This window comes from Quercus robur, chromosome 7 (assembly GCF_932294415.1).
Source record: "Quercus robur chromosome 7, dhQueRobu3.1, whole genome shotgun sequence".
NCBI classification, from domain to species: domain Eukaryota; kingdom Viridiplantae; phylum Streptophyta; class Magnoliopsida; order Fagales; family Fagaceae; genus Quercus; species Quercus robur.
The window spans coordinates 6,337,333-6,363,822 of record NC_065540.1 but is presented as its reverse complement, the minus strand read 5'-3'; the positions used below and the strand labels follow the sequence as shown (position 1 = coordinate 6,363,822).

The 26,490-nt window shown below is 34.6% G+C and overlaps 1 protein-coding gene, 2 long non-coding RNA genes and 1 pseudogene across 3 annotated transcripts; 2 read left to right on the top strand and 2 right to left on the bottom strand.

Annotated features, from left to right (window-relative positions):
* Positions 1-1,256: 1,256 nt before the first annotated feature.
* Positions 1,257-8,583, bottom strand: LOC126690951 (alpha carbonic anhydrase 7-like; annotated as a pseudogene).
* Positions 8,584-13,727: 5,144 nt separating this feature from the next.
* Positions 13,728-17,765, bottom strand: LOC126691933 (uncharacterized). Its single transcript, XR_007644899.1, has 2 exons — positions 17,609-17,765; positions 13,728-14,197 (listed from the first exon to the last, which is right to left on the bottom strand). It is a non-coding gene; the product is annotated as an uncharacterized LOC126691933 (long non-coding RNA).
* Positions 17,766-19,984: 2,219 nt separating this feature from the next.
* On the top strand, positions 19,985-21,161 carry LOC126690805 (uncharacterized). Its single transcript, XR_007644741.1, has 2 exons — positions 19,985-20,251; positions 20,911-21,161. It is a non-coding gene; the product is annotated as an uncharacterized LOC126690805 (long non-coding RNA).
* Positions 21,162-22,720: 1,559 nt separating this feature from the next.
* LOC126690950 (uncharacterized) lies at positions 22,721-26,188 on the top strand. Its single transcript, XM_050386048.1, has one exon. It carries the CDS (start codon positions 22,721-22,723, stop codon positions 26,186-26,188), a length of 3,468 nt encoding a protein of 1,155 aa, XP_050242005.1.
* Positions 26,189-26,490: the final 302 nt, after the last annotated feature.

The following is a 26,490-nucleotide window of genomic DNA, read 5'->3' as shown; positions in this document are numbered from 1 at the left end:
ATTTAATATCACCAGTTGAAAGGAAGTATTTAGTATGATTTGGTTAACTACATTTGATAGAAAGTGATATAAGGGTGATGTTGAGTAGTTTTCAAAATTTTAATAAGTAAATTGGCATAATCAATAGATTAGAAATGAAATTGTATTCTGACAAATACGACCAATAACAGTTTCACCTAATTTTTATAGGCTTTTTGTATATGGGTGCGTTCTTATATTTGTTAAGGAAGAATTTAAAGGGATCCACTATTTTGGAAAATAATTTTTGAGAAACCAACACACACAAATAAACAAAGGAAGTACTTATATTTACCATACTTAGGTGAGACTCCCAAAAAGAATTGATTGATCACATAAACAAAACTCATCCTTAATCAATACATTTGTTGACTGGCCCTTTTTTCATATTATCGCAACATCGTTTGAACTTTGAATGCTTGACCCTTTTTAACTAGGACTACTTTGGATTGGCGAGCGTATTCATCATTAGGCAATCATTGTTTGAACTTTTGAGTGATGGCACCTTTTTACTAATTTCATGAGTAAGTTTATTTAACAACGACAAAGCACAAGCCACAAGCTGCATAAGCAACGGCTACACAATATACAAGAAACACAAAAACTTAGAAGGCAATGTGACACTTTCACATTGAAGCTTCTCAACCACGTCCAAATAGTACAATGAGACATTTTAGCTCCTTATAGTATATATTGGTATATTGTAATAAGTATTGTAATGTAATAATTATTCTTATAGTTTAATTATTTGATAATTTGATAATGTTTTTATAATAGGAAAGAACCATTTCTTTTGAATAGCTATTTTTTATAATGAGGAATAACTAAATTCCTATAAAAAAGATTGTAATAATTATTTCTTAGTATATGTAATAATTTCTAAAATTAATTTATTTTCAAATAAACAAACTTTCTAATATGCACATAGCAATTTTGAAAATTTTAAAAAAAAATCATAAAAAAAAAAAACTAATCTCTCTTTCAAATTTAAAAAAATATTATATTTAGAAAACATAATTATATGAGTAAGATATTTCCGACATTATATTTTAAGTTTTATTCTAATGTTAGAACTTACAACCAAACTTATGAATATGTTTAATTATTTCATTACAATACATTTTTTTCTCAAAAAAAAAAAAAAAAAAAATTCATTACAATACATTTTATTCATAATAATAAATATTATTATTCCTCTAATAATTCTCATTCAGTATACCAAACATGCTCCTTAAGTTTCAGGTTTTTGCAATGTTAAGTTGGATTTTTCGAGCATGGAGTGGCTGCACTGGTCTGGCATTCATCTCCGCATACTGCAATTATGTTAAATCACAATTGGTTAACCAGTATTAGTGTACAAGCCCATTGGGCTCTAGGCCCACCATAGTTTATTTGTCCATCACACATATACTTTGAATTACACTACTGTACAGTTTTATACATAGAATTCAGGTTCCATATGTCAATTTTTTTTAAAATATAATTTGGATGTATAACATCTGTTGTTATTTATTGTCAAGTCAATAGTTCAATTGATTATAAAAAAAAAAAAAAAGTCAATATGTCAATTGATTTTTGATATAAATTGAATTCAATTTCTAATTTCTTATTCAATATTAAATTAATATTATCGAGAAACAATATCAAAATATTATCAATTGAGTTAATTAGAACCTAAGTTAATATGAGTTATGAGTTAATTAAAACTGCAACTTACGTCATGGATCGTCCATGGTTCTCAAATCCAGGCGGTTCGCACGATCCATTGTGTTTTTTGTGTAGAGCGGGTTTTGGGATTTAAAAAAACATCACAAGAGGCCATTTTCGGTTAACCGAATCGGACCGTATGGTCCAGTTTGGATTTCAAAACCATGGGACCGCTACTCTAAGTGCATGAACTTGTTTCCCAGAGACTGTGCTTACCTGAGGGCAATGCGATTTTACGTAAGAATCTAATCGGTACCTTGAAAAATATACCAGGAAAATTTTTAAAATAAAAATAAAAATATTAGCATAAATGAAAACTGACCCTTTTATCAATGATACAATCCAAAGGACACCTTCAGCACATGGAGGAACAGTGAGTGAGCCCACATATGTGTAACAAGAACTAATGTAGCCGTCCGTCTGAATTTTTGTCAGATTAATCAAGCTCACGTTTCTCTCTTCCTTTGTATCAGATATAGACACTATATCCTCGATAAACTGAAATTGAATTTTGATTATTTATTTACTGTATAAAAAAGCCATTCTAACTGATGTGGGGTTATTGAGTGTGAGAGGAAAAATAGTGTGTAATTTGTTAGCAATTTTACTATTTATAATGGAAAAGCAATTCCTTCTGTTTGGCTTATATGCAAAATACCTTCTTCTTTTTTCTTGCTAGATAGGAAGCAAGAAAAGAGAAGTGAGACTCAAATTCTAAACACCGCCGGTGTTGGTACCAATGGGCTACCAATCGAACTCCTACATGTTAAATAGGTTACAAATATAATCTCTTAACATCATATGAGAGATTTGAAATTAAATTTTGTTTTCATTAAAATTTAATATTTACATTAGAAACTTAATTTGTAGTTCAATTGATATTTTCAAGTATTTTCAATATAGACGTTTAAAGTTTAAATTTCTCCCTCCCCTCTAATTATCGAATTACCAAAGAATAAAAAATTAGGTTTTAGACCTTGTGATTTAAGGGGTGTGACTAATTAAACTCAACATTTTTAAAAGAACAAATTAAACCTTCAATCTATATGTGTTACTTTTTGAAATTTCAAGATTTAATTTGTTATAGCCATGAGCTAGTTTTAAAATGTAATTTTCTAAAATAGTTTTGAAGAATTGTAGAGAAAAAAAGAAGTATAGGTTTTAGCAACAAAAAAGTATCATGAAGGAATCAATAATCATCAATCTTTCACCTGGGCAAGGAATGGATCGGGCTGACCAATGTTGTAGAGGACCCCCAACAACAACAACAACTTTGTCTTTGACTTTGATGTCTGGGCTCATGTGAACCATGTGCAACTCCAATTCATACCTTAAAAAGAAAGAGAGCCGAGAGAGAAGAACTAATCAATTTCATAATTAATTAAGATTATATTTTCTGAATCTAACAAGTGACGTCATATATCTAAAATTTTAAATAATGTAATACTACAATTTGATATTGTGGGGTCAGAAAACTTATGACCCCGGCCCACTTTATATTAAGGCCCAAGGCCTGGGCCGAGGAGAAACATTGCTGAGAACACACAATGAAAGTCCAAAAAGGCCCAAGGATATAGCCGAGAACGATCTTGTGCTCGGCATCCCATAGTGCCCCTAAAAGAAAGGACGAGCACAGTGCAGGAGCGGCCCAAGTAAAAGGCTGCCAATACTGCAATAAAGAACTCTGCGCCTGACAAGATCATACTCTTCAGCTTTTACAACCACCTCCAACCACTCTAGGTATGGGCTAATAGGACAAGTCTCAACCCCAAAAAGTCGAGCTTACACGTGGACACTGAAGAAAGGGTAAATGTTAGTATAAAAAGGAAAGAGAGGCAATACAGGAGAGCGGGGGACAAACCGTCTCCCGAACCATGGAGTCCTAGAAAAAGGAGGATAATAAGAGCACGACACTCCAAAAACTCCTCGGACGAGGTTCCGTGACCGGAGCCGCCGACACCGCTGTCCGGTGACCAAGGCCTAACCTTTCAAACCCACGTTTTACAAATTATATTGTTTGGGCCTTTAACGTACGAGCCCAATACTCGTTTGGGGTCGTTACAAATTGAGTCCTTACAATTGGCGCCGTCTGTGGGAAAGGCTCGTGCGTTGGCCTTGGCAGTGGATCAAGGAAATCCCCCTATCACTTCCAACAGCCCATTATTGTGCCCTAGCATAAAGTTCCGCTGGGGGCTAAGCTTCGAGGCGCCAGTGGCGCGAACGGTTCTAGGGGCTTCCAACGTCGGATCAACGTCCCACACCTTGATGGAGGGGCTAACCCCCCCCCCCCCCCCCAAACTTAAAAAGCTAAGTTTTTGACAGAATCAGGGTATTGCATGGTCCTTGGACTCAAATCTATGGGGAAACCAACTACTTAAAAAACTAAGTTTTGGACAGAACCAAGGTAATGTATGGTCCTCGGACTCAAACCTATGGGCAAACCAACTACTTAAAAAGCTAAGTTTTGGACAGAACCAAGGTATTGCATGGTCCTCGGACTCAAGCCTATGGGAAAACCAACTACTTAAGGAGAATTTTAGGTTGCTCAAACCTGCGGGAAGATTATTTAATAAAAGTTGGATTAAGTCCTAGACAGAATGAAGATCCCAACCTGTCCTCAGATCTTCACCTCTAAGGGAACTAATGCAAACAAGCGTTTAAGTCCGGTATGTTCGTACTTCGGTCCTCGGACCGAATGCCAAAAATGGTTAAGGCTATGAAGGTTATTAGGAATGTGGCAAAGCACTCTAGTACTTGGCGACCCACACGGGCAGTTCATTTTGGGTTACCCATCTTCGGATGATTACCTCATACACAGTACCGAGCGTTCAGCTATTATCTCGGTTAGCCTTGTATATGTAACCTTTTTCAGGTCGGCATTATTGTGCCGAATAGTTTCAATAAGTTCAGAATAATATCTTTTTCTTAACAAGGGTTTTGGCCCTAAGTATCGTTTAGAATAAAAAATATTCATATAATACCACATCCATTCATAGTATGACTATTGCAGAAAAGAAAGAATACATAGAATAAAATAATGTTATCTTTTATTAATATAAAGAAGTAGTACAGCGTACAATGAGGGGCTTAAACAAGCCTATACCAGAAGCTAATTACAAAAGCAAAAATAAAAAGATACAAGGAAACGACAAATCCTTCTAAACTCTGCTCTAGTAGCGATTATGTATGTCAGGATGACCCCATTGATGGAAGGGAAGAAGAAAAAGAAAAAGAAGTAAAAGCACCAGGATGGACCCGATGATGGGAAAGAAGAAGAAGCGGAGGCAAAAGGAGGCACCAGTGAAGAAAGAGAGGAAGAAGCAGGGATGCTTAATCCCCGCGTCAGCCCTGACTCCTATCACACAGGTGTCATATTAGCTATGCTCGAAAGAGAGCGGATGGTACTGATGATGAGCAACCCCAGCTCCGTTGCACTAAAAATTTGATGCGACTAACACCTGCTTCGAATTTTGGCTGAAGGAAGAGAAAAAATATCTTGAGTCTTTATCTACCTTACCCTGACCGAGCCATCTTAAGTTTCGGAGAGACCTGGTGCTTTTGGAGAGGATGTGGTTCCTTCACCCCCACTTTTACCCCAAACATATCATACTCTAAGGTTTGATTGCACTAATAAAGAAAACTTCAAGCGCAACTGGAGGTTTAGGACTTTGGAAAGATTGAAGGGTCTGTACGTAGGGGAAGTGACCTCCTATCTTGCCTCTTATATGGAAGGCAAGTTTTGTGGCATTTAATCTATACAGATTTCCAAGAAGAGCTGCAAATGAGATAGTTTTCACTCAACCCCCAACGCCGCCTATAACCGTCTAATTTGAGTGGCCTCATAAAGGGAACTTATTAAAGACGCGCCTCATACATTGAAACGGCAGGAACACATCGTGAGTAAATCTAAAGGAATGTCTCGTAAGCCGGCGCATTTCCCAGACAGATAAAGAGACACCGACATTAATGAAGGGCAAAGCTAGACAAACCGTGATAAAGGCCTGACATCACCAAAACCCTCCTCTCTGACCAAGAGGTTGGACAACAGGATTTTGAGGGGCTATTGTGGGGTCAGAAAACTTATACCCCAGCCCACTTTATATTAAGGCCCAAGGCCAGGGCCGAGGAGAGACATTGTCGAGGACGCACAATGAAAGTCCAAAAAAGCCTAAGGATATGGCCGATGACAATCTTGTGCTCGGCATCCCATAGTGCCCCTAAAAGAAAGGGCGAGCACAGTGCACGAACGGCCCAAGTAAAAGGCTGCCAATACTGCAATAAAGAACTCTGCGTCTAGACAGGACCATGCTTTTCAGCTTTTACAACCACCCACAACCACTCTAGATATGGGCTGATAGGACAAGTCTCAACCCCAGAAAGTCGAGTTTACATGTGGACACTGGAAAGAGGGTAAATGCTAGTATAAAAAGGAAAGAGAGGCAATACAGGAGAGCGGGAGACAAACCGTCTCCCGAACCATGGAGTCCTAGAAAAATGAGGATAATAAGAGCACAACGCTTCAGAAACTCCTCGGACGAGATTCCGTGATCGGAGCTGCCCACACCGCTGTCTGGTAACCAAGGCCTAGCCTTTTAAACCCACGCTCTACAAATTATATTATTTGGACCTTTAACGTACGAGCCCAATACCCGTTTGGGGTCGTTACAAATTGAGTTATTATAGATATAAATCATGAAATGTATTAGGTTTCAAATATTAAAATTCTTTTCATTTCAAATAGAAGGAGAGAGAAACCTTATGCCATTGATGGAATGCTCGGAAGGTGAATGCCAGTGGCATTGTTGTAGATAATAAACTATGCCGTTGATCTTTATTGAACCGGCGACACCACTGGCCCACTTCAGCTGCATTCATTACCATAGTATTTTTAGTATATATATTTTGTAAACAAGAACTTTAATTGCTAAAGTCTACTACTTGTTAAACCAACATTGCAATTGATAGAATAAATGAAGCAACGCCATTATATAGACCTGGCTACTATAGAGAAGCAAGCAATAAATACAAGCCTTTTTTTATGTCAACATTAATGAATATCTTCTTTATTTTTTTTAGTTGAATATATTATAAGGCTTTTGGAAATTAACATAACCTTGATATCATATTAAGAGCATTCGCATTAGCTCTTCTAAAATTTTTTTGTCTATTTTACAAAAAAAAAAAAAAAACTTACTTTTTTCCATTTTACACAACCGCTTTTAAAAAGAAACTTGCATCAAATTTTTTTCTAAAAATTTGTTTCAATAAAATAATAATTCTTCTCCATTTTTTTATTATTTTCTTCACCTCTCTCCTTCTCACTAGAAGCCTCTCGCTCCCTGTTTTCCTTCACACTTTCTCTCCCTCTCCCTAGAATCCTCCCACTTGCTCCCTCTCTCTTAAAGACCCAACACAACCCAAAATCACCAAGCAACCAACCACCATCAACGAATCAACCCACACCCATCATCAAGTAACCATCATCAACCCATCCTTCATCAAGCAACCAGCTTCCATCAACCCACCAATCATTTGAAAAAATTGGTTCATCAACCCACCAGGAAATTTTAAACCCATAGATTAGCAACCCCCCAAGTAAGATTAAGTAGTTATGGATTCCTTTGAATTGTTGATATTTTGATCTTGTGGTTGATCAACTATGTGACCCATTTGTTTGGGTTCTTTCGACTGAGTTAGGTAGTGGTTTTGTGGTTGGTTTAGGGTGTTGGTCTAGAATGAAGGGGAAGAGGAAGAACCGAGGAAGGGAAAATGAAGATTAAGGGAAAAAAGACAAAGGGAGAAGAGGAGTCTTGTACCCAAAAAAAAAACAAAAAAAGAGTAAAGAAACAAGAGAGAAGAGGAGTCTTGTACAAAAAGAGAAAAAAAAAAATGGAAAGAGACCAAAAAAGAGGAGTTTGGTAAGAAGAGAAAAAAAAATTAATTAAATAATGGATACACAACTATAATTACCGTGTATATTTACATAGTTACCATAGCTCCTTTGTATATTTATACAAATATAAACAAACTAATTAATGTGAGTCAATTTTAAGAAAAATTGTGTAAATTTTACATTTTTTTACCATGCACCTACTAATATGAGTGCTCTAAGTTTTGTTTTTGTCCCCCCAAATTAATAGAAGAATTCGTAGCTTCACCAACCCCTTAATTTTGGTGAAACTCTACTCTTCCCCTTTATACTATGCACTTACTGATATGAGTGCTTTAAGTTTTGTTTGTCCCCCCAAATTAATAGAAGAGTTCATAACCTCACCAAACCCTTAATTTTGGTGGAACTCTACTATTCCCCATTAAAACGAGAAGAAAATTATAATTTGACTAAAAGATTATTGATTTATAAGCAAAATGGTAACACATGAAGAGTTACGATTATATATACTCATATATATGAAGAGTGTGACTTCCTTACCATAATATCATGGCCTCGATTCTTGACAGTAGCATTACCAGGCTGGTAATTCCTCTTTAGATTCAGTAACGTTGGAATTATTCCTACCACCAGAATCGATATATCAACGGGGGATTGCATGCTTCCATCTTTACACGTGGACCATTCCTCCTTAAGCTCACCCCAATATTCCACTCCCTTTTTGCTTCCTTCGACGTAATCAAACTCCCTCTCATCCTCTGCTCCATATATTTACAGTTTATATTATGAATATTGATGTGTTTTAATGGCACTAATCAATGCAATTCACTACAAAATAAATACATGTTCGTGCGTATGTTGCTTACCAACTTCTTGAACTGTGAATCTGTGATTGATGTTGTTGTTAAGCAAAGAATCACAACAATTAGCAAATTGGAAATGAATATGGATTTGCTTTGAGTCTTCATGTTTCACAACCCAATTAATGGCCAGTTTGCTTTGACACTGGGATTTGGGTAACTATATATAACATTCTAGAAACAGAGGGGTGTCTTAAAATGATAGCTTAAAGGAAAATTAGGTACACGTTTCTTGTGTTCGGCTTTCCATACGTGAACATGAGAACGAAAATTCGATGGGACTTGGAGTTGGGAGAGAAATGGCTTAAGTTTACATATAGCGAAATTACCGTATAGTAATACATTTAGATTGTGGATTTTGCAGAATGTATTAATATTTTATTGTGGATTTTGCAGGATGTATTAATAAAAATAAACACTGGAAAATTTATATATAGTGATAAACAAGTGTATCTTAACCCCTCCGAATATCTAACTATTTTTTATATATAAACTCCACATGTAGACATCAAAACAAAGCATAATTAGAAAAATACATATACTTATGGTACCTAAGTACATATTTTAGAGTAGGTTCCAGTTAACTCAATTAGAAAAGTCTCTGATGGTTGTATAAGAGATCTGGGGTTCAATCCTTGCCTACACAAAAATCTAATTGGTGTATTGGTCTGATGTTAAAGAGCAATTATCAGGAGCGGACGTCATAGGTTGAAACTTTCTCTAAAAAAAAAAGTACATATTTTAGACAAACTTTGTCATCGTAAGATAAAATTAATTTGAAAAAGATACAAATTTTTTTAAAATAAACAAATATAGTACCAAAATGTTTCTCATATTATGCATGTATAAAAATACTGAAATTTTGACTAAATTATAATACTCTTAGCTACTATATATTTTTTATTAAGCCAATGTTTGTCATTATATAAGACAAAAAACTATCAAATTTTTTTTTTTTTTTTTTTAGTTTTATGTTTTACTATTGATATTAAACATTTATGTCTTTAATATTTTTTATTAGATTTCGTAATTTTTTTTCTTTGTTCCATGAATATTTCTATAATATGGATGATCGGATTTTAATGTCATATATAAGAGGGACGTAAACAAATTTTAAATAAAGAAAAAATAAATCATTTAAAATTATAATATTATGAGACAATAAATAATTTTTTGGCCAAATTGCAAAACTCACCCTCTAACCCATATCCATGAAGATTTGAAACTCTTTCAAAATGCAAAACTCACCCTCTCAAAAAACTTGCCATAGGACCATAGGTTGAAACTCTCTAAAAAAAAAGTTTCACAACTTTTCATTTCAGTCATCTAAGTTTGCATTATGTCATTTCAATCCTCTAAGTTTTAAGCCTCCTCAATCCAATCTTCCACTAACTCACCACCCATATCTATCATTAACCTGACGAAAATGATGTCATTTTGGCCATAATTTAATACTTAATTTTTTTTAATGTTAATTAAAAAAACCTAGAAATTAAAATAACCCCAATTGGCCCACTCACCTCCTTTGAAGAACACAAAAATCCCTAGCCTAACCTAATAAGTAAGAGATTGAGAGGGACAAAGAGAGAGACCAAGAGGGGGAAAGAGAGAGAGAGAGAGATCGAGAGTAAGAAGGAGAGTGAGAGACCAAGAGGGAGAAGGAGATTTAGAGCTGTTTTCGGTGGCTTGGCTCCAAGGTTTCTTGGCAACTCTACTCCGCTCCAGGAGGTGTACTTGGCCTCAGTCTCTCAATCTCCTTCTCCCTCTTGATCTCTCAATATGGGGTTAGTTAATTTTTGGGTTTAAAAGTTCAACTTAACACCAACCTATGAGAGAGAGAGAGAGAGGGTTGTTATCATGAAAATTATGAGGAAGATAAGAGAAAGAACATAAGCTATTTTGGAATAACCATAAGCCTCCCTTTTGCAATAGAAACAACAGAGAGAAATGAGACATAAGCACAGTCTGAAAGGTAGAAAGCAGACTGCAGCAATGACAAACAAAGGAGCTGTAGTAAAACCCACTGACTGCATTCAAGAGAAATTTGTAGAAAGTTAAGAAAAATAAGAGAGAGAGAGAGAGAGATGTACAGGGTTGTTATTAGGGCTGTCCAACCCACCCGGCCACCCGCCCAACCCGCCTAACCCGCCCGAGCTCGACCCGCCGCCACCCGATCCGACGTCTCCGGCGGTCGGACGCGGGTCCGAACTCTCTAACCCGACCCCACGCGGGTCGGTTGCCGGTTTTATGTTTCAAAACCCGTGACACCCGACCCGAACCGAAACAATCATCCTCTTCGATGAATATTACGAATTTTGGACCAAATCCAGCGAGATCCTTCGAGATCCGGTGACGTTCTGGTGTTCCTCAGCTTCGATCCGGCCATCCTTGGTATTCCTTTGCTCAGATACGGTGTTATTTGCTCAGATTTACTCAAATCCGGCGAGATCTACTCTCATCCTTCGCTCCGATTTGCTCAAATCGGTGGTATTGGGTTAGATCTGACTTAGATCTACACAAATCCGGCTATTCTTGGTTAGATTGGGCTCCGATCTACTCAAATCCGGCGATAATCCGTTAGATCCGGTCGGCCTCCAACTCAGATTGACGAAGAGAGATCTTCTCCTCCGCTCGCCGTCACTCATCATCAGACTCGACCGACCCGATCGTTCGCTCCCTTGAGTCCGACCGACTCGACCCGTGGTGGTCGGCGGTCGGTTGCGGGTCCGTTTTTGTTCCACCCGACCTGAGTGGGTCGAGTCCAGGTTAAGGCCAAAACCGACCCGGACCGACCCATGGACAGCACTAGTTGTTATCATGAAAATTATGAGGAAGATAAGATAAAGAACATAAGCTATTTTGGAATAACCATAAGCCTCCCTTTTGCAATAGAAACAACAGAGAGAAATGAGACATAAGCACAATCTGAAAGGTAGAAACCAGACTGTAGCAATGACAAACAAAGGAACTATAGTAAAACCCACCGACTGCATTCAAGAGAAATTTGTAGAAAGTTAAGATAAATAATACAACTATTCAAAAGTAACCAAAACCAAACTAAGCAAAAATAGAATTTATCAAGATAGCTAAGATGCAGATGTGATAATACTTCAAGATATTAAAGTTACAATGAAATTAGAAGAAAAGAAACCTAAAGGTGAGATTTGTGGGAGTAATTGGGTTTTTTATTTTATTTTTTAGTTTGGGTTTTTTTTACATTAAGAAATAAATAATAAAATAAATATTAAATAGTAAATTATGGATAAAACAGTGTCGTTTTGCGCAGGTTAACAATGAGAAATGTTATATCCACAATATTTTCACAACAAATCCTATAAGGCAGATTGTTACGAGTTATTATTGGTGGAATTCAAAAGTAATTTTAGTGGTAGGTTTAAATTAGAATTAATAACAACTAACTACCTATGATTTATTGTGAAAATGTAATGAACGTAGCATCTCTTGGTTAATAATAGATATGGATGATGCGTTAACAGAGGATTGGATTGAGATGTTTGAAACTTAAAAAACTGAAATAACAAAATGCAAACTTAGACTACTGAAATGAAAAAGTTAGGAAATTGCTATAAATAAATAAAATTAAAAAAAAAGACACTGTAACTAAATATATTACTATTTAATTGGTTTTTTTTATTATATCTTATAAATTATTTTAAAATAACGAGTTATCAAATTGAAATATAACAAAAGAAATAAGTAAAATAATATATAATTAATCTTTTGGTTTGAATTTTTTATTCAATTAAATCTATAATGTACCAATAAAATTGAATAAAATGCGTATATATTCCACACCATTAATATTATGATTGGTATGGAACCAAGAAAAATGAGCACTAAAAGAATGGAAAATGGCCCTATCCATGTCCATCAAAGCAGTTTTTATGCAGTGAGTTCCAGTTAGTTCAATTGTTAAAAAATTTTATAGTTGAACAAGAGATCTGAGTTTTATCCCCGCTAACATAAAAAAATTAATTGGCATTCTGATATAATAACAAATAGTTATTATCAAAGGGTGAACGTTATAGATTGATATTCTTAAAAAAAAAAAATAATAAAAAAAAAAAAAAAAAAAAGCTCTCATGTACTTGAATTTTATACTATTTTTATTTTAAAAAATTTATCAGCACCGAATTAATTAGGCTCTCACATGAATGTGGAAGATTGCCAAATGTCAATGGAATTCTAGCCAAATAGTACCACTATCATGTTTCCCGCGTCAGAGGTGGGTTCAACCTACCACCCCCACCAAGAAGTATTGGAAAATGCTGGGGGATACAAAAAATGGTATAATTTATTGTCACAACTTGCCACGTAGTGAGTTGTGATTGGTGAAAATGTGTCTCCACATGGCTAACAGACACTCCTTCACCAGTCATAACTCACCACATGGCTAGTTGTGGTACAAAATTGTACAATTTTTGATGATCCTAACACCACTCAAAAGTATTTTGTGTTCACATGTGTGTGAGAGGGGGTTTTCATGGAGGTGGTATACCCTATTTCAAGAATACTAGGTAAGCCGCACATGCAAGGCACGTGCTGGCTTTAGTAAAAACAAAAAAAAAAAAGGTAATTAAGTTTAAAATTTTCATACTAAAAAATCAAAATTTTCATAGGCTACTTTCACACAGATTATATGAATGCCCAACATAGAATTTTCATTTTACCATTCAATCGTAGAAAGCCATAATCTTCTTTTGCTTTCTCGTTATCTTTCTTTTTTTTTATGCTAATACAGTCTCTAGGGCTCTTCAAGCACCAGAATATTTTCCAGGCATGTGTAGTTCTCCCAGAAGGATTGGTGGTAGAAGTCAAAGTTTCAAACCCAGTTTACCATCCCTATGATGCTTTAAATATAGCTAGAGTGATGCAGGGCAAAGGCAAAAAACAGAACAAGATAGGCCTTAGGCTTCACCAGTAAGGGTTCATCAAATTCAAAATAACAATAATGTTTACTGTGGGCCTATAAATAAGGTACCAGGTTACATCAAATAAGGCAGGGAAATTAAATCATAATCAAGATAGCAATTAAATCCCTTAAGACATTCAAAATAATCTGGGTGGTGTCTGCACCATAGAGCCACTTAACTCAACTCCTGGATATTAATGAAGTCATCATCTAACAATTATAGCATCATAACATAATATATTAACAAAGTTCAAATAAGTACATGTGCTTTGAAATGCACCATAGAATAAGTATATAGGTTGTACATACTTCAAATATATACATGTGGATAATATCATAAGTATATATGATTTTTATACTTCAAATATATACATGCGCTTTTAAAAGCACCATATGATAAGTATATATGATGTGCAAAAAGAAACCCAAAATGTTGATTTCTAATAATAGGCACATAATGGAGTAACAAAAATGAGGTAATGTTTTGATGACTTCATTTAGTCATATGAAAAGACAAAGTGATACATTATATATGAATAATGTATTTATTTGTCTTTTGTATGTGCCTATTTTTTTTTTTACACTGTTCCAAAAGGAGATGTCTTGCATTACATAGTTCTTTTTGAACATTCATTTTCATGGATTTTCTTGAGGTGGATCATGAATGGCAACGATGTTGAACTTATAGCGCGGTTCTGCAGGGGTGTCCAACTTTATTGCTTTCACTTGGATGAGAAAGTTCTTATTAGTGGAGAGCTTGACAAAGCTTTTAATATTTTTGATTTCATCCTATAACCAAATAAGTACACTTAATTAAACTAAAATAAGAATTTGATTAACAGAACAATAGAAAAACAAAATTCCATCATTTAGAGACTAAGACAATCAAATGTCTAAAATTAGGGATTTTTTAAAAAAATAACTATAAAAGCCAAACTATTTTATTAGTTAGCTAAGGTTTGGAACTCAAGTATTAGAGACTCGAGTTCTCTCCATCACAAATCACAGAATGCAGGAAGAAAATGCAGGAAGAAATGACAGAATATAGCAACCAGAAAATGCAGCAACACGCAGGAAGAAATCACAGTACGTAGAAACTAGAAAATGTGCAGCAATAAAAAATGCAGCAATCCAGAACCCAGAAAATGCAGCAACACTCAGGAAGAAATCACAGAATGCAGCAACTAGAAAATGTGCAGCAACCAGAAAATGCAGCAATCCAAAAACCAAAAAATGCAGCAACCCAGAAAAGAAAATCAATACAGAGCAACGCAGAAACCCAGAACAGCACAAAACAGTAATCCAGAAAACACAAGCAAACCAAGCAGAAAAGAAAAAAACCCAGAACATCAACCCAAAAAACACTAACAGATCCAGAAAATGCAAACCTACTACCTATCATACATAAATCATATGTATAGATAATTTTAATAGATTTAAACAATAGAATTTGTATGGATTACATTTATTATTCTTATAAAGAACCAAAAAGTCAAATCATATGTCAAAAATACGAAGTTTTTAATATTTTGTTATAAAAAGTAAAAAATTTAGCTTTTAAAATTTTTATCCCAAAATACTAATGAATAAGAAAATGAAAACATTATACAAAAAAAAAAAATTAAATACAAATTTTCCAAAACTAACTTCATTGCCCACAAGGACCACAACCAAGCCCTATCCCACAAAGGTCTCAAACCTGCCACCAACCAACAAAGCAAGCTATCAGAAATACAAAACCCATTTCCTTCTCTCAAACCACCAAAAACTTGGACTTTGGCCAATGTTCCTATCAAAACGCAACCAAACCATCCCTAAATTCAACTCTTTTGTATCATCATAACCTTCTCATTCTTCTATAGGTGAGGGTCGTAATATTCTTAGCACAATCAACTTTCAAGTCAAAATGATATATACATATATATATATATATATATATATATATATATATATAACATAAATAACATGACTATGTAAGGAATTAAAACACACTAGATAGAAAGAAGTTAATAATCCACATGTTCTTACCACTCTCTCCAAAAAGGGAAAAAAAAAAAAAACAAAAACAAAAAAGATGAACCCAATATAAAGAAGCTAAATCTAAGCGAGATAAACATATCTTAAAGGGGCAAAAACATCAAGACCAAGATAAATATAGCGAATTCATAAATAATAGCACTTTGATATACACTATGAACTAAGTTCAAGGCTTAGAACCTATTAGGTACCACCAATTTGATTTAAATCATAGAAGAAACACCTAGTAACTTCCAATTCTAATACTTTCTAAAGTGTAAATGGATTGCCAATATAAATAACAACCTTATGCATTAGTCTCCAACAATAGACTAATAATAACATACAATTACACTCCAATGACACATACTTGATCTCTTGGTAATAATAACATACAATTACACTCCACTCCCTTCAAAGAACAATGTCTAAGATTATGAGCACCAATAAACTCTATGAGAGACAGGAACTTAATCTTTGATGAACAAATGGCCAAGAAACTCAAAAACCCAAGCTTGAGTTTGTCTCCAATGCTCTGTTATAATATTAGTTGCTTGCTTATAAATTGTTGGTACATAATTCCAAGTTTGAAATCACTTATTCCAATATTGAATATTTATTCTAATGAAGTTAACAATGAAATGAATACAAGTAATGATTCAGGACAGAAACAAAGTGTATTACATAGATACACATGAACTTTAATATCAACTCAAACTTTCCATGCAGAGGTGATTCTTAGCGACCCAAGTAATGATACAGCACAGGAGCAGAGTGTATTACATAGATTTACATGAACTTTAATATCAATTCAAACTTTTCATGCAGAGGTGATTCTTAGCGACCCAAGTAATGATAAATGACAGGAGCAAAAGGAGCTTTATAAATTTCCATATAATGTTGCTTAATATCGAAAACCAGAATGCATCCAAAGCAACAACCAATTAAATGCCACTAATTCAAAAGGGAAATATTTGACTTAACATGATTACTAAAGCTTTGGAGGATTTTTTTTTGAAAAAAAAAAAAAAAAAAAAGCATCACAACACTTCTAGAAACTGAAGAGCTTATATCAGTATGGATAAAACTCTTTTTTTAGCAATAGTTTTCTTTGTCCTTGAGATTAAACAAAGTTCTTCCTTTAAAGTGCTGCATAAGTGAAAAGACAATCCAGCCATATCCTAACACATGCAATAATAGGACAACATCGTTTGAAGTCTAAAAAGTAGCATTGTTGGCTAGGAAAATAATAATTTTCAAGAACAAAAAAAAAAAATTGTAATAACAATATGCTTAAACCCCAGATAAAATTGTGAATGGTTCTTAAGTTCTTATGATTATCAAAATTATCTTTTAAAATAAAAGAATATGCAAGCTCTTCCTATGGGAAATGTTAAATTAACTCAAAATCTAACCTTGCTTAAAGAGTTTAGGAAGAAACATAAAAGGCTTTAGCTTATAGTAACATATATTTCCATATAATCTAAATATAAATTTTTTTTGTTCATAGTAATTATAAAACTCCAACAGTATCGGTCCCTGGAATTCATATAAATTGGGGTTTAATTCAATAAACAACCCCCCCCCCCCCCTCCCCACCTTGGCTCGGGTAACACACACACAAAAAAAAGAACCACTGTCATTTGGATAACCAATATGACAAGCTGGAATTGGTTCTATTCAAAAGTGTGTCACGCAATTTCAATGTAAAATTGAACATATGGATCTCAAATTTGTTACAAATTGCTTAATGCATGGTTTTTTTTTTTTTTTTTTTTTTTTTTTGATAGGCTTAAAAGTATGATAATTAAGCTCAAAGTGCAAGGCATATGCATCCAATTTCTTTAAAAAAAAAATTAAAAAAAAAAGGAAATAAATTTAGTATCTTTGGAAGGTATCCAAACATTGATCAAGATGTATTTAATGCCTAACAATTAAAAATATATATATATATATATATATATATATATATTTATATATATATTATTAACAATTATTACAACATGTAATCCCCAAACGGAAACTGGGGGTAGGAACAAACAAGAAATGAATTTGAAAATTGGAAACACAATATCAAAACGTAAAATTGTTCAACCATAAATGCAAGCCATACTTCAATAAATACCAAAAGGGTACCGAAAATTACACAGTGAAAATGGTTTTGTTTTGTTTATATGTATATACCTTTTTGAAGCTGCAAAGGCCTAGTGATTGGCCCTGAATGCATTCCCACCAGCTCCACACAAACACAGAGATACACAAACAGAGAGAGAGAGAGAGAGAGAGAGAGAGGAAGAGAGAGAGAGAGAGAGAGAGAGAGAGAGAGAGAGAGAGAGAGAGAGAGAGAGAGAGAGAGAGAGAGAGAGAGAGTTAAACTTAGTAACATGCATGTATAACACTATCAGAATAATAAAGCTGACCTTAATAACATGCATGTATAAAAATAAAACAAGGGAATTTGTATGGATTACTCATTAACAACTACGAAAAATTAATAATCTCTAAGAATTATTGAGCAAAATAATAACATGATGAGTTTATGACTTTTATAAATGAAAGTAATAATATGATGAGTTTATGACTTTTATAATTGAGCAAAACATGCATATTTCTCTTACAATTTTGACAACTGAGCAAGATTTCCTAATTCAGCAGGCTGAGCTCTAATTAGACTGAGATCCTTTAGCTAGTTGTCATACCAGTTAAAAAAAATATTTGAAACAATAATATAAATTTTTTTTTAAAAAAAAAAATCACCAAATTGAAAACAAAATTAAACGGAAGAGAGATATAAAATACCAAAGGTCACGAATTTTTTAATATTGTTGAAAAATGAATTATTATGTTGTAGGCTCCAGATTAATAGAAGAAGGGAAAAACAAAGTATGATGAATATATACTATTAGTTTTACTCATCCCAATTTGGTTGCTCTACATCCCAAATTCCAAAACAAACACTATCAAAAAACAAAGCTTAATAACATGTATGTATAAAAATAAATATTCAACAAGCACTCCATATTTCTTCATCAAATGTTTAATGGAACTAAAATAAAATGATAATGAATCTTTTAAAAATCAATCAACCTATAGACTCCATATTTCTTCACCAGATATTTAATAAAAAATGAAGCAACGGAACTAAAAGAGAATGATAAATCAGTCTTTAAGAAATCAATCAATCCATAGAGAAGAAAACGGAACTATAAAAGAATGATAAGTCAGTCTTAAAAAAAAAAAAAAATCAATCAAACCATAAAGAAGAGAACTTTAGAGAGATACCTGTATTGTGATTAGTTAAGAATGCTGAACTACAGAACAGTAAAAAGTTTTATCTGATCTTCCACTCTTTTCTCTCAACTTCCAAGGGGGAATGAGCAAACTAGCATTGTGTGGCTTTTCTATGTAGTAAGTTAGGCAACTTTTAAAAGAATAATGGAAAGTAGCATCTCGAGTTTTAGAAACTCGAGATCCATATTAAAACTCGAGTCCGAAAGGCTCGCTTTCCGAATGTGAAAATGCCACATAGATCTCGAGTTTTATGCAAAAAAAATTTCACCTATAGTGGCGTTTTTAAGCCTTACAGTAACGTTTTAAAGCCTTATAGCGGTGTTTTCCTAAAAAAAAATTTATAAGGTCTAGGAGCCCTATAGTGGCGTTTTTAAGCCCTATAGTGACGTTTTAAAGCCCTATAGCAGCACTTTTCTACAATTAATGGAAATCAAGTCTTTAAAACTCGATTTTCACGTGGATTTTTTCCACATCATTTCATCCTCTTACAAATCGAGACTTAAAAACTCGAGTTTTATCTTGGAACTTCGAGTTTTAGACACTCGAGATGCTAGTTTTCGACATTGTTTTGAAACGTGATAACTAACTAAATTTTTTTATATTTGTTGTTATTTGGCAAGGACGATCCAACTTCCAACAAACCCATATGCTTCAACAATCTCCACCAACAATTTCAACTTTCAAGAAAAGCACATAACCCATAGCCATCCTTTAAACCACACAATCCTCTACCCCTACAAACCTACAGCTCTCTGTCTTTGAGACTTATCTCGCCAAATATGTATGGATTGCAACAAAACCACACGTACTCAGCTAAGCTTATCTTTCTATCAGACTCCAGAAGAAGAACAAATTTTTTTCCACTTTTGCCCGCCAGACCTACTTTTCTTTCTCAGGCAAAATCATTTGATGAACTATAAGAGAAAATTAAGCCCATATAAGCCCAATTAAAACAATGATAAGCCCAAATAAAACAAAGACAAAGCAGTAGAGTGTAGGGCTATTCAGGATCTAACCCGCAAGAGAGTGGGTTTGAGAGAGGCAAGGAAGAAAGACATAAAGCACTACAGAAACCTTAAGAGCATTAGGTTTTCTATAGATATTATTTTATAATATAAAAATATTTTATATATACTCTGATACCAAAATGACGTAGTTTTGGATCTGACATTAAGTTTAATGTTAGTTCCAAAACTACGTCGTTTTGGTATTTAGCTTATTAAAAAAAAAAAAAAAAAAAAAAAAAAAAAGAAGAAGAAGACAGCATCTCTTTTTTTATAAACCCTAGAATTATTTATACCCACCTCCTTACTCTTTCATCAGCCGCCCAAGCCCCAAACTCTCCCTCTCCCATAAACGTCTGCCTCACTTCTCTGCCTTCACCTCCATTGCTTGCTACTTGCTACCACCGTATTTTGCCCCTTAATATCACAATTCTTGGAGTGTCACTCTTTCCTCTGCCGTTTTCGCTATTCTCAGGAAGTTTTATAGAAGATTTCGAATTTTGATGCTCCTCCTTACAATGCTTTCTTTGAGGTTTGTTTATGTATTTTATTTTCAATGGGTTTGAATGATCATTTATGGATTCAGTTTATTTATTTATTTTTTTTAAACGGGTTTTTTGTGATTTGAAATAAGATATTTTTGAGAGAAAGATTGTGAATTTGTTTGTGTGTGTTTTCTTTTGTTTCTTTTTTATTTTGAAGGTATATTTGGCTTTTAAAATGATTAATGATTATGATGGGGTTTGAGTTGTTAACCAGATTGTGTTTGATTTTGGGCAGTGTTCAGTTTAGTTTTTTTTTTTTTTTTTTTTTTAAATGGGTTTTTTGTGGTTTGAAATAAGATATTTTTGAGAGAAAGATTGTGAATTTGTTTGTGTTTGTGTGTTTTCTTTTGTTTCTTTTTTCTTTTTATGGTATATTTGGCTTTTTGAATGATTATAATGGGGTTTGAGTTGTTAACCACATTGTGTTTGATTTTGGGCAGTGTTCAGTTTAGTTTTTTTTTTTTTTAATTTTTTAAATGGGTTTTTTGTGGTTTGAAATAAGATATTTTTGAGAGAAAGATTGTGAATTTGTTTGTGTTTGTATGTTTTCTTTTGTTTCTTTTTTTCTTTTTATGGTATATTTGGCTTTTTGAATGATTATGATGGTGTTTGAGTTGTTAACCACATTGTGTTTGATTTTGGGCAGTGATTGACGAAACCAGAAATTCCTGAGCCGATCTGGTCCTCTATTCCTGAAATGATAGAAAGAAAAGATAGAGAAAAGAGAGAGGCTATTCAACCAAAACGCATAGTTTAACCCTCCACAAATGGACAAAAAAGAAGGACTCACCAAAATTACAATGTAGACGAACGGTGAAAAATGTTGGTGGTACAGTACCAAATTACTGTAGAGGCATAGCCTCTTTTTATATAGTTAATAGATACACATCTTTTACACCAGGTGAATCTCTTACATCTATGAGGCCCACCTATCCTGAGAGAGATGATATATACACCGAAATCATAATATAATTTATTGTGATGAGACATCTTCTACCTTTTCAAAAAGTTTCAAAATTCAAATCATCCTTGTTGTTGCATAGCGTTTGGATTTAAGCATTTCTATCTATGTTTGTTAATGAGATGGCCATTAAGGGTCCATTTGAAAACTGAAAATTGAAACACTATAGTAAAATCATTTTTAAATATATAAAAAGTACAGTAGGACTCATTTTCAATGAAAAAATTGTTGAATGGAGTACTTATGGGTCTTGTGAATAGTGCACAGGACCCATTGGAAAAGCATAATTTGCTCTTCTCAAAAAAAAAAAAAAAAAGAAAGTAAAATGCGGACACTAAACGTAGACTCAGTATCCAAACGAGTACTTAGTGTCATTTCAACTCAAAAATATATAGTTTTAGACGGCATGGTTCTAATATAACTAAAACTGTGTCATTTTGTTCACATCATAATTTTTTTTTTCTAATAAAATTTGTTTAGTTTGTTAGTTTTTCCTTTTATTTGTTTCCATTGTTTCTTCCCTTTTTCCCCAATAACATGACCAACGAATCTTTAGTTTAATTGTATTATTACAAGCCTTTTCTACCCAAAAAAAAAAAGTCTTTCATCACAACAATATGGCTATGCCTATTTCTCTTTTGTTTTTGTTCCTTTCTTTCTTTTGCCCTGATCTCACTTCGATATATAGTGTTTAGTAGTTTTTATGTCAAAATTATGTGATTAAATGATTAAATTTATAATTTTGTAATAATTTAAACTTTTGGAAAAACTAGTAATTTAACTTGATATCTAAACAAGAGGTTTTAAGTGGTTTTAAGTTCGATCATTGTCTTTTTCACCCTACATCCCACTTAACATCCCATGTGTTAGGCCTCATCTATTAAAAGGTAGTTTAAATCCACATGTGAAAGGGGTGTTAGAATTTTGTGAGGGGTGTTAAAATTTTTGTAATTTGAGACCACATGTGAGAGGGAGTGTTAGAATTATGCTATCAAGGAATTTTGATTCCATCTATAGTCTAGCCTTACCCCTCTCAACTAGAAAGGAATGTATGAGTTGATTTAAAGGTCAATTACGTGTCATTTATCTGAATTTTTTTAGTTTATTTAACTTGTATATAACTTTTTAAGTTTTCTTTTTTCAGTACAACTGAATCTTTGTTTAATTTATTTTTTAAGTCTAGAATAAATTGTATGATAAGCACATGAAAACAACATATGATGGATGATGATCATGATCTTGATATATAAGGGAATGGATCCAATAACCATCTTTCATTTTTTTTCATTAACAATAATCATCTATATTTAAATAAGAAATGCTATGAGCACAGTATTTTCACAAGAAGTCTTAAATGATAGTTGTTACTGGTTGTTGCCAATGGGCAATTAAGTAATTACAATGACAAGTTCAAATTAGATCCAATAATAACTTACTATCTATAATTTTATGTAAAAATGTTGTGGTATCACTTCTCATATTTAATGACTGGTTTATGCAGTTTGCTGGAACAAAAATTCACCACCTCTCATCCAACGCTTCAGACCATTGCCCATTATGGATTATCCCGGATGGTTTGGAAATCCCTAACATCACTAAACCATTCAGATTTGAAGAGATGTGGTTATCTGATAGAGGGTGCTCAAATGTTGTTGAGGCGGTGTGGACATCCCATGAGGAGGCCGAACCTAGCATCAAAGTGATCAAGAAAATAAAAAAATGTGGGAAAGAACTTCAAGAATGGAACCGTAAGCATTTTGGGAATGTGAGAAGGGAGCTTGAAAAAAAGAGGAAAATGTTGAGGGAGGCCAAGAAAGAAGCTATGAGAACAGGAGTGAATTTCCGAGTAAGAGAACTTAAAAAAGAAATTGATGAGCTAGTGGACAAAGAGTATAGGATGTGGTTCCAAAGGTCTAAGGCGTTGTGGGCAGCCAATGGAGACAAGAACTCAAAATTCTTCCACTGCCGTGCCACCCAAAGGAAGAGGAAGAACTCAATCCTAAAGATCCGTAAAGCTAATGGGGAGTGGAGTTCGGATATGGAACAAGTCACTGAGGCCTTAACCACCTATTTCAAGGAGCTATATACCTCGGCAAACTTGACACCATGTGCAGCAGCCACAAACTCAATCAATCAAGTGATCACTGGAGAGATGAATGAACAACTCTCTCGGGAATTCCAGGCTTGGGAAGTACAACAAGCTATAAAGCAGATGGCCCCACTAAAAGCACCAGGTCCAGATGGTATGCCTCCTTTATTTTTTCAGCATTACTGGACTTTGATTGGTGATGATGTAATTGATTCTGTTCTTACTTTTCTTAATTCTACATCTCTACCTAAGCACCTAAACCACACTTTTATAACTCTCATCCCAAAGAAAAAAAATCCCGAGCATACTTCTGATTTTAGGCCTATTAGCCTTTGTAATGTCTTGTACAAGATTTTTTCGAAAGTCTTAGCAAATAGGCTTAAAAGCATTCTACCAAAAATTATCACTGAACACCAAAGTGCCTTCACCAAAAGCCGTCTTATTTCTGATAATATCTTGGTAGCATTTGAATCCCTACATAGCATGCAAAAACACACAGGGAAAGATGGCTTCATGGCAATCAAACTTGACATGAGCAAGGCCTATGATAGGGTGGAATGGCCTTACCTTGAAGCGGTCATGAAAAAATTGGGATTTAATGATAAATGGATTAAACTTCTCATGTTATGTGTTACCACTGTATCCTACTCCATTCTGGTTAATGGGGAACCCAAAGGTTTAATCCATCCATCAAGAGGCATCAGACAAGGAGATCCCATCTCCCCATTCCTATTCCTATTATGCACGAAAGGTTTTCATGGCCTAATCAGTCAAGCAGCTGCACATGGTGATATTAGAGGCTATTCTTTATCTAGAAATAGTCCTCGCCTAACCCACCTCTTTTTTGCAGATGATAGCCTCCTGTTTTGTAGGTCCACAATTCAAGAATGTCAAAAAATCCTTGAAATTCTTGATACTTATGGCAGGTGTTCGGGTCAACAGATTAATAGAAATAAGACTACTATATTCTTCAGCAAATCCATTGATGAGGACACAAGGAACCACATTAAGCTTGCATTGGGAGTGGAGGAAATAAGACAATATGAGAAGTACCTTGGTCTTCCATCTCTTGTTGGGAAAAATAAAAAGGCCAGCTTTAACTACATTAAAGAAAGAGTATGGAGGAAAATTCAAGGGTGGAAAGAGAAGCTCTTATCACAAGCAGGAAGGGAAATCCTAATTAAGGCCGTGGTTCAAGCAATTCCAAGCTACACCATGAACTGTTTTAAACTCCCTTTGGGTCTATGTGCAGAAATTGAAAGCCTAATAAGAAAGTTTTGGTGGGGTCAGAAAGGAGACAGGAGGAAGATTCATTGGGTCAAATGGGAAACTCTTTGCCTCCCAAAATCTGAAGGGGGTATGGGATTCAAAGACTTGGCCCTATTCAATGATGCACTACTTACAAAACAAGCATGGAGGCTTTTGGCCAATCAGAATTCCTTATTTTATAGGGTATTCAAATCCAAATTCTTCCCGGATTGCTCGATTTTGGAGGCCTCAAATTCTCATTCAGGATCTTATGCTTGGCAAAGTATCCTAAAAGGGCGGGATGTTTTGTTGAAAGGTGCTAGATGGAGAGTAGGAAGTGGGGAGTCCATTAGTGTGTGGCTTGATGCATGGCTGCCATCATTGGAGCACCCACGGATACAATCACACATTGTTGAAGGATTTGAAGATATCAAGGTAAAAGATCTCATAGAGCCGGAGACACACAGTTGGGATGATAATCTCATTCAAGGTTTGTTCAACAACCAGGAGGTAAACTTGATAAAGAGTATTCCCTTATGCACTACCCCTGTTACGGATACAATCACATGGCCTTTCAATGCTTCGGGTTCTTACACTGTGAAATCTGGATATAAATTCTTAGCCAAAGGTGAGCTCCACAATCAATCAACTACCCCTTCAGACCATAACAGTGAACTATGGAAGCTAATATGGAGTCTTGAGGTCCCAAACAAAATTAAAAATTTTGTGTGGAGGTTAAGCAAAGATGCAATCCCAGTAAAGAAAAACCTGAAAAAGAGAAAGATTTTGAATGATGACATCTACGAACAATTTGGACAAGCTGAAGAATCAGTGCTACACGCAGTCTGGGAGTGCTCAAAACTATCTCCAATTTGGGATGCTGTACCTGACTCTGCATGTCGTCAAACTCACTCATTTGCAAATATAAAGGACCTGCTTCTTTATGTCTCCAATGCAGGCAGCAAGGTGGATTTACTGGTGGCCATCATGTGGAACATATGGTATCGCAGAAACCAGCTGAGGTTGAACAAGGATTATCCCATATCCCAGGTACTTCAAACTGCTCAACAATGTTTGCTGGCTTACACAAAGGAAAACAGATTGCAAAGAACTCAGATGAACTCCCCAACACCAACCAGAGTTGCTTGGCATCCCCCACCTGATGGATGCGTGAAAATTAACTTCGACGGAGCAACTTTCAAAGACATCAATAAGGCTGGTCTTGGAATCGTTATTCGGGATGGTTTTGGACAGGTAATGGCTTCCCTATCTGAGCAGATTCAACTCCCTTACTCATCGGACCTGGTTGAAGCGATGGCAGCGGCAAGAGCCATCTATTTTGCTGCAAAACTTGGCTTCTCTAGTTACGTGTTGGAAGGTGACTCAGAATTGATTATTAAGGCACTAAAGAATGAGGAAAACTCCCTTGCACCCTTTGGTCACATCCTAGCTGCAGCCAAAACCTCAACAGATGTCAGTTGTATTTCATTTTCCCATATTCGTAGACTTGGCAATTCTGTTGCTCACAACCTTGCAAAACATGCACGACATGTTGCGGGTTTAAAGGTGTGGATGGAGGATGTTCCTCCACACCTCTATCATGTATTATTAACCGATCTTGGTTGATTTTCTTAATGAAATTCCAGTTTTGTTTCTCAAAAAAATATTTAAATACAACAAGTTTCTCAAAAAAAAATACAAGTATGACATGCGAAGAGTCATATACTATGTGTTTTTAATTTAGAAAAGTGTGAGGGCTCGTTAATGTTTCACACCAAAGAAGAGAATCCTTTGCTGTTGTGGTGCTGTGAAACTCAAATCAACTGAAAGATTGAGAGGAGTGTAATTTTTTCGGGTGTGTTTTTTTTTTTTTTTTTTTTTTTTTTTTTTTTTTTTTCAAAGGTTCTAATAATGCTCTTATAATTTTG